At 43.3% G+C, this 9,366-nt stretch overlaps 1 protein-coding gene across 8 annotated transcripts in view; it reads left to right on the top strand.

The window, feature by feature from the left end:
• Positions 1–1,253: 1,253 nt before the first annotated feature.
• LOC307084072 (calcium-dependent secretion activator 1) overlaps positions 1,254–9,366 on the top strand; it is a gene marked incomplete at its 5' end in the record, with an annotated part of 62,430 nt that continues 54,317 nt past the window's right edge. For all 8 annotated transcript variants that reach the window (XM_079748222.1, XM_079748221.1, XM_079748218.1 and 5 more), the window contains one exon: positions 1,254–1,595. In XM_079748222.1, coding sequence (XP_079604348.1) covers positions 1,254–1,595 — 342 coding nt within the window. The remainder of the gene's footprint in view (positions 1,596–9,366) is intronic.

The raw sequence follows: 9,366 nt of genomic DNA, 5'->3' as shown, positions 1-9,366 counted from the left end.
GTGTGAGACCACTGAACTTTTCTTTTTCAATGAATATACATTCAGATACTAATATGATAAATGCTTTGGCTTTGATGAATACTAATCTTACACAGCACATTTTTTTAATGACAAGAGGAGATGACCAAGGTACACCGGTATAGTGCACATAACATAAGCCTGATCTTGTATCAATCTCTCACCCTGGTAGTCTACTCTGTTGGTCACTGTTTGATTGAATGGGTATTTTTTTTAAATTTATTGTCACTATTGAGAACCACTTGGTAGGCTACGCATATGTTAGGGATACACATGTAAAATAACATGGTAAACACAACTTCCTCTCCTAAAAAATCACTCACACATCCTGTCACACATCCTTGCTTCCACAGCAATGCAAATCCTGAAGCCTACTGAAACCTACAACAGCATGTCAGTGCAACCCCGCCCAAGGGCAGGGGAGGGCTGGAGGTGGGGGTGGGTAGCTCAAGAGGCTGTATATGTACACTCTAAATAGGCAGCAGACGTTTTAGATACATCCTCAACAAATACAATTCTCTTCTCATTGACAAATCCATTGAGTTGTTCGGCAGCCATCTTAGATGTAGCAATGCATCAGCATCGACTGTAGCGGCAACATTTCTCTGATGGACCGTTTTGTTGTGTTCAGCTTCAGGACCACAGCCAGCTCCCGTACTAGCCAGTCCTAGCCAAGCAGGAAGAGGCCATCGCTTGCTCAACAATAATAATAATACAAAAAAAAAAAATCCCTCTATCTCTCCCTCACCCTCCTTCTCCCCCACTCTATCTCCTACCCCCTCCCCCCTTTCTCTCTCTCTCTCTCTCTCTCTCTCTGTCTCTCTCTCTCTCTCTCTCTCTCTCTCTCTCTCTCTCTCTCTCTCTCTTCTATTCAACCTCGCCTCCTCTTTCCCCCACCTCCCCTCTTGCATCTGCTGCGGTGACTGGCGAGTAAAAGATCCCAAATACGTAAGCATCGACGAGTCCTCGGCGCAGGCGGAGAAGGCTCTGCGTGCAGTACGCTATCCCAGCCAGCTACGAGCACTACATCCGTGCAGCTGACTGCATCTCTGCTGCGAGCCCTCAGATCAGCTCTTTCACAAATTTATTCCGACTCCACAGTCATAGTTTATTTCGATGCTGTTTGGACACTGAGACCTTGTCAGATCACAGCCTTTGATTTTTTGTTTTGTTTGGATTGACCGATTAGTAGATTAAAGAAAAGCTGTAAAGAGCATCGTCTGTGAGGCAACAAAATGTTGGATCCATCGTCCAGCGAGGAGGAATCCGATGGGATAGTGGAAGAGGAGAGCAGCAAAGAGGTTACGGCACCTCAGGCCGGCGGATCCCGCATTTCCCCCAGCCGGACCAGCGAGAGCTCCGGCGGGCTGGCACCCAGCAGCAGTCGCACTAGCGCCCGCCCGACCAGCCCGAGCCCCTCGGCCGCTAGCGAGCAGGAGAAGGAGGAGGTGGAGAAGCTGCAGCGGGAGGAAGAGGAGCGTAAGAAGAAGCTCCAACTCTATGTGTTTGTGATGCGATGCGTCGCGTATCCCTTCAACGCCAAGCAGCCCACCGACATGGCGAGGCGGCAGCAAAAGGTAAGATGTAGTATCTTCATAACGCCACGCTGACACACCGTCCCCCTTTCGCACGGCAGACGCTGTCATTGATGACCTACATAAGCCTCCGCCACCGTGTCGCTTTTAAGGCCAGTAGGCCTATACTAGCGCACATGCAGCACATTCACAAATTAAAAAATAGTGATTGTCTTTCGACATTAACACCAACCATGAAAAACCTGATTTAATCAATCGCTCCATAACCCGAGCACAAGGAGGCAATTTTCGAAGCCCCCCCGTGGTGAGAGCAGAGATAGTAGGGCCTACTGCATTGACTGTTAGCGTAATGACACAAACACAAGTTGAACCAATTACAGAGCCGAGCCTCAGAACCCATTGATAAGGCGTCCGGCTGGAGACGGCCAGCCATTTGGAGCAAGGTGCCGTCGCCCTTGATGATCCCTAGTCCTCCGCTTCATTCAAGAGGCAGCAGCCCTGCTCTCTCCTCTGAGGGGATAAGCCACCATCTAGCCCCTCAATGTGTTCTTCCAAGGTGACTTCTTATGATGCACATTGACTGTAGGAAGGAGGGGGGGGGGGGCAAACTCAACGAGAAACTAGTCTAGGCCCACCTTTCGACCAGGAAAATGACTGCACCATGGGAAAACAAATCTGTTGGTAGTTTGCTTTAATTGGGTTGAATGGTCCGGTTGCATGTGTTTAAAATGATGCTGGGAAGGAAAGAAGCAGTTTGAAGTGACTGAAAAGCACAAGGCCCAGAATCGTCCGGATAGCCCCTGTGGTGGTCAATAGCATTTTGGGACATGTTGCCCTTGTGTGTGTGTGTGTGTGTGTGTGTGTGTGTGTGTGTGTGTGTGTGTGTGTGTGTGTGTGTGTGTGTGTGTGTGTGTGTGCGCGCGCGTGTGTGTGTGCGTGTGTGTGTGTGTGTGTGTGTGTGTGTGTGTGTGTGTGTGTGCGTGTGTGTGGTTCCAGGCAGACACACACACAACAAACACGTTGGGCTATCTGCAGTGTCAAACAGCGGACCGATCCATGCTGTTGCCTAATGCACTGACAGTCGATGACAGGATTGTTTGGCGTGTTTACTTCCTTACACCCAGGAGAGCAATGGAGACATGCTTGTTCCAAGGTCGAAATGATAGTACGGGTTGGGTTTGCATGAATAAAATAGACCTACTTATTGTGTGGTAAATGGTGACATCTGACTATGCAAAACTGGATTCAAAATACTTGAATGTGATTGGTTAGATGCTTTAGCTCAGAGTTACTTTGAACTGTGTTTACAACAGTGGCAGGTTGATGGGAGTTCCATGCTCATCCATTGCAATAGGATCATTGTATACGAAACAATGTATTCCTGGACAATAAAGTTGATAAAAGTTATTACCTCTTTTTTACTCGATTTGTTTGAATACATTTTTTGGATAGAGAGAGTAAAGACATTTTGTATTATTTGCTGACTCACGCAGTTGTAGCCACACAGACATAAATGCTTGTCGTGTTTGCTTACATTCTTATAGGTTGATGTCTAAATAATGATTTCTTTAACGTAAAACACACCTGAAGCCACTTGATTTTAGAGGATCTCTGATGTTAACTCCATTAACGTTAAGAGGCTTTTCTGTCATTCATGTCATAAGTCTTATTCATATCGCTTGTTCAAGTGTTATTCATATAATTTCGTGACATCTGACTGTAAATAAATACTTTTAGTTAATTACAAACCCCATACAAATGCCTCCATAACCAGGCCTACATCAACAGATTTACAAATACCTATATGTTCATTAATGTGTCCATGCCATTACTAAATATCTCTTCTTGTTAAAGTCTGACCATAATGGATTTTGCCTCTATGATATATGGCTTCATTCTGCACTGACAAATAACTGGCAGGGCTGTTAAATTATAGTAGGTATTTTTATTGATTCCTTGTATAGATGTTATCGAGAAAAAAATATTTAATTATGGTCAACGTGAACATATGGGCGAATGCAATGACGTGTGGCAGTGGTGTTAACTACCCATTCTGTAACTACATAAATGAATAACACTTGAATTACTAAACGTAGCATATAGGTATGAATTCTGAATCGTAGATCCTGAATCATGGTGGACATAACATTTTAAAAGATGATTACAATTATTCCTGTAATATTCACTGTGTGTTCTTCAGTATGTTAAGTATACAGCAGGCTCCGTTATAAGCATTTAGCGCCAGAAGAGATCGAGATGAACGTACGTAGGGGTTGATGCGCCACCAAAGGCAGCGCTATGATGAGGAGGATTTGCTCGTGAGGACAATGGAACCTGGCTAGGGTTGGGTTGCAATTGAGAATAAGGCTATCTTTATAAGAAAACACAGGTCTGTAAACTTGCTCGCTGGAGGTCAATGCGTAACACAATATCTATAGAACACGACTACATGCGCTCACTTTCCTCTTAGTGGCAAGGAAACTGATTTGAGTTTCAATTCCCAGCCTGACACTGCTCAAAAACCACATCCTGGCTTCTTGTTTTATAAAATGCTTGCTGGGTTGTACTGGTGATAGGATGAGCACAAAGGGAAACATGCCAAGATATACACAGCAATATATTGTAAAGTTAAGACAGAAAACGGTTTAAGGGTTCATTCTCTACATTCAAGCATTAGAATACGTGGAACATATCAGACAAGAACAAGTATGCCATGCTTATATTATCTTCAAATCAAATCAGAGCGTTACAGACCATTGTTAGGTCCGGTAGGGGATTATTCATTAAAATAGAGATTACAAAAGTATGATTTTATTTCAAAGAAGATTTTCATGTAAAAGACAGTTAGGGCTGCTACTCGCTGACCAAGGTAACCCACTGGGGATTGATCTTATGGCCCACTGATGAAAGTACTTGTATCCGCAGTATTATGAACATTAGGAACTTGGGGTCGGTGGTGACACTCTTTCTATCTTTGGGTAAAATGTCAGCTTATTGCAAAAGGTGTCGTCAAAGGGAATGAGACGGAAATCTTCATGAATGCACCTTAAAGCTATAGCCTCATAAATTGTCATACAGGTTTGAAAGCTTTAGTTTCAGCCATTTTGTTTTCTCCAAGGTCAAGAGAGCAACGACATGTTTTCAAGTTGTACATTTGTATCTCAAGGTTATCACTCATTTGGCAAGGTCACATAAGACATAATTTAGAGAACGGTATTGGGTTTATGTTCTCATCATTGATTGATCCTTTTTCTGAGATGTCTTGGATCTTGTTACTCTTAAAAACAAATAGTTTGCTTTATGATTCAATATTCGTTTTTGGAAAAACGTAATCAAGGCTGCTACCAAGACACGGCAATATAGTCATCCTCATTTGTAAGATGTAAGCTACACGGAAACATCGTTATAGGAGATTAAACCATTAGGAAAATCAAACAGTATTATCGAAAAGGCCATCATGTTTTTGAGTATATGGAGAAAGAGGCCGAGAGCCAAGGTTAGAGATTTAGAGAGGATAGGCTTTTTTGGCAGAGCTTCCCATATTCACATTAAACTTAACAGCAGAGGAAGAGTCAGGTGAGCTGAAAATGAAGGCAGAGGAACTGTTCACGATGAACCAACTGAAATAAATCCATGCCTGGTATATAGGTCATAAGGAAATAATAGGTTGAAGACTTGACTGCAAATGTAAGAACTGAAATCTACTGTATGTTGAAACAGGTTGACTTTTAAAATGCAAAAATACAAATGAAATAGCTTGATATATAATATGCTATTTGGTGGATGTGTTTATCCGTCTGTCTTACAGCGTATCCATTTCATTGCATGGGTGTCGACTCCCCCCCCCCACCCTCATGGTTGTAATTCCTTTTTTTACCATCCAAGCCATAGTTATATATAAACATTACTTAAAAATATCTAGAAATAATCATAAACAACGATGCATCATTTATGATGCGCAACATATATGATGCGCATCACATAGAAAACTAAAAGAGAGCATTCTTTGACGTGACATGAAGCAAAACAAAATAAGAATGGGAAGAAATTGCCGGAAGAGGATCATATTGTTTTAATTTGACTGTTGATTAATGTGATCTATTTAATATTGAACGGGTATTTACACGTGGTCAAAAGTGAACAGTGCTGCTGCTGGCTCCAGCGATACCCTTGCATCGCACATCCCTGTCTCCCCCTTTCTCCCCCTGTCTCCCCCTGTCCCCCCTGTCCCCTCCTGTCCTCTCCTGTCCCCTCCTGTCCTCTCCTTTCCTCTCCTGTCCTCTCCTGTCCTCTCCTGTCCCCTCCTGTCCTCCCCTGTCCTCTCTTGTCCTCTCCTGTCCCCCCCTGTCCCCCCCTGTCCCCCCTGTCCCCTCCTGTCCCCTCCTGTCCTCTCCTGTCCTCTCCTGTCCTCTTCTTTCCTCTCCTGTTCTCTCCTGTCCGCTCCTGTCCTCTCCTGTCCTCTCCTATCCTCTCCTGTCCCCTCCTGTCCTCTCCTGTCCTCTCCTCTCCTGTCCTCTTATCTCCTGTCCCCTCCTGTCCTCTCCTGTCCTCTCCTTTCCTCTCCTGTCCCCTCCTTTCCTCTCCTGTCCTCTCCTTTCCTCTCCTGTCCTCTCCTCTCCTGTCCCCTCCTGTCCTCTCCTGTCCTCTCCTTTTCTCTCCTGTCCTCTCCTGTCCTCTCATCTCCTGTCCCCTCCTGTCCTCTCCTGTCCTCTCCTGTCCTCTCCTGTCTTCTCCTTTCCTCTCCTGTCCTCTCCTGTCCTCTCCTTTCCTCTCCTGTCCTCTCCTCTCCTGTCCTCTCCTGTCTTCTCCTGTCCCCTCCCTGTCCCCTCCTGTCCTCTCCTGTCCTCTCCTGTCCCCTCCTGTCCTCTTCTGTCCTCTCCTGTCCTCTACTCCCTGGCCAGCAGCCAGCACTGCTTTTCCTTGATTATATTTTGAAGATGAATGGAGACGATGATAATTGCTGAAATCGTCGAGATCTCGAGGAACAATCTCACGGGGAAAACGAGTAGGATAGACTAAATGAAGGGGAAGTATTTGAATCAAGGCATGAACGCTTTGTGAAGCAGTGTGGAATGATGTCCTTGTCCAGAGTGAGATCCATCGCAGCGGAAACACGGTGCAGAATGGAAGGTGCTGAAACGTGGTTCCACCGGCTACCTGTCTGGCCACTTTAGTTTATTGTCTAAATCTGTTGGACCGTGTTATATGTGTGAGTGATTGATGGTCACTTTGGAATAGACAGATGGCCTCCCTCCTGTCCAGTGTCATACTTCCCATGTCTTCAACCGTAGCCATCAAATAAATTCAAATTAATCGTCATACCTACAAGGCATTCTTTTGCAATAGGTTTGTGTGTGTTTAATGTTTTGATATTCAACACTTATAATTACACATATAATATAATAACACATATCATATATATAAAAAAATAATACAATTAAAAACACAAGATTAACACTAGCAATACAAGCAATTAAAATAACAGAAATAATGAGTGTTAATCATTTTTTAATTGATTCTAACTTGTACTGTTTGCTGCATTGGTCATTGGTCAATCTTGAGTATTTTCATGCAAAAGACTAACTTACCCTACCATCTATGTACATCAGTGGCTTGTTTTGTAACAACACCCTCCTGATATGCAATTACAGTGAGACCTGGCAGATATTACAGTCATAAACCTTTATAAATATGCCTTCTGTAGTTCACTTTTAATTAAACGCAACTGTGCAGAAAATGAACTCTCAGAACAAAGGTCCAGTTGCTCTTATGGTAAAGGAAACATAGACACTTTCTTCTTCAGGGATTAATTAAGAAACAGAGGAAGGGAGTGTGTGGAGGAATATCTGTCACATATGCATAAAATATACTCACATAATGTGCAGTCAATTTTCAAGCTCTTACAAACTGCCACAACCAGCCCCATGCAATTGCATCATATTAAAATATATAATGTAAGATAAAGTGAATACAGATTCACTGTAATGAGATGCCTCTCAACTAGTTTGGGTTTTAGCATCCGTTGTTAGCATTTCAAATATTAGTATCTTATGAGCTACTGTGCCTCATCTTGATCTCAAACATGTCAGTCACAGAATACAGACATGGAGGAGAAAGATCTTTTAGAAGATAGGTAAGAATATTATGGGACTGGGATTCTACTTCAATGGGAACAGATATGCAATAGTTAGCAAATAAATAAAATTACAGTGAAAGAAAGCTACTCAAGTATGCAATAAACATATCAATAATTAGTTGTAAAATCAGTAGTTAGTCAAACAATAATGCATAAATGAAAGGAAACAAAGAGAGCAGACCAAGAGAAGAGCAACTTAAGTCGCAATTAATCAAATCTCAAGGGTCTCAAAGGGCTTCACAGGCCCAATTTACACATGCTTGTACGTATAGGGTTTGTTGCTCAGAGTGTAACCAATGTAACCAATAACCAATTAAATATAATGCCTATGTAAATCATTTTCTCTGCTCGCCCAACTATAGGTCTTCCAACTATGCAATCTCATTGAATTTTTGAAACTATCCACCATGGACAATTTCCTATCCAGAAACCAACCAATCAAGGGCAGCAGAGAGAGATGTTTGGACAGATGGAAGAACGGGGTGTGTGTGTGTGTGTGTGTGTGTGTGTGTGTGTGTGTGTGTGTGTGTGTGTGGGGGGGGGGGGGGTGGATAGAGTTAATGAAAGTAATGCATCAGACAGCGGTTGCCAATGCAGAGTCAGCTAGTTATCCTCTATCTGCCAGCGTTCAAGTTCATCATTTGGCACGCGTAATTGCAATGACTTCTACACATCCCGCCCTAGCCATGAAGGACACCAGAGCACAGCCCACCATAGCCACAAACAGCCCGCCCACCGTCCCACTGTAGCCGCGGACACCATACCACAGCCAGGAACACATAGCCATAGCAACCATCAACCCCCGTAGCCATGACCACCCCACTGTAGCCAGGACCACCCCTCTGTATCCAGGACCACCCCACCATAACCAGGAACAGGTGAACCAGTAGCTAGGAACAGGTGAACCAGTTGACAATAGAGAGCCTTCGGCAGAAACTGAGGTTCTAAAGGTGACCACAGGATTAACAGTGGCCATGTGACGTCAACTCTGCCTGTTGGTGGCTGGTCGGTTTGTTGTTTTGTCAACGCACACCTGGCTTCTTTTTGAAACCATGTTTTGGTGTCGAACAAATGCATTTGTGTGTCCAGCTGATTTGAGCGTGTGCACAACTCGCGCTCTTTGTGTGACATGGCTTGATGAAAGGCCATTGTGCGGGCATTATGGGGTATTTACCCAGGGTATCCGTCAGCACTCTGAAGTGCCTCGGGTGTTTATTCAGATGGTGGCAAGGCGTGTGTCATCAGCAAAGTGGATAACCCTTATAATACATTAATTGCTTTGGACTGGCTGGCAGAAGCATTCATCATGTGTTCAGTTACAACTAATAGATGTGCTGAGAGGTGAAATAGCCCATTTGAAGCACAGCTAAATATTTTTGAAAGCTATAATTAATCCTTGAAATTCTTTTATATTTTGATAATATATCAAATATTTATTTTGCCATTATTTATATTCTTACTTAGATGTACTGTAAATATAGTACTGTTTGTCCTCAGCCGTCAACAGTTAACTAAATATATAGGTGGTTATTTTATAGGCAGTGTTAATCTGGTGTTAACGTGGCTGTAGGCTTTATTGAGTTAGAGTTACGTTGAGAAGATAGTTCAGTTTTTATTTTTTTCTGTTTACCTTTTATATTTACCAATAGTATTGTCTGTCTAGCCAACCGCCACTAG

Source organism: Pollachius pollachius, assembly GCF_949987615.1.
Source record: "Pollachius pollachius genome assembly, chromosome: 12".
NCBI lineage: Eukaryota > Metazoa > Chordata > Actinopteri > Gadiformes > Gadidae > Pollachius > Pollachius pollachius.
Note: the sequence above shows the minus strand (reverse complement) of the source record. Positions and strands in the feature narration are given on the sequence as shown.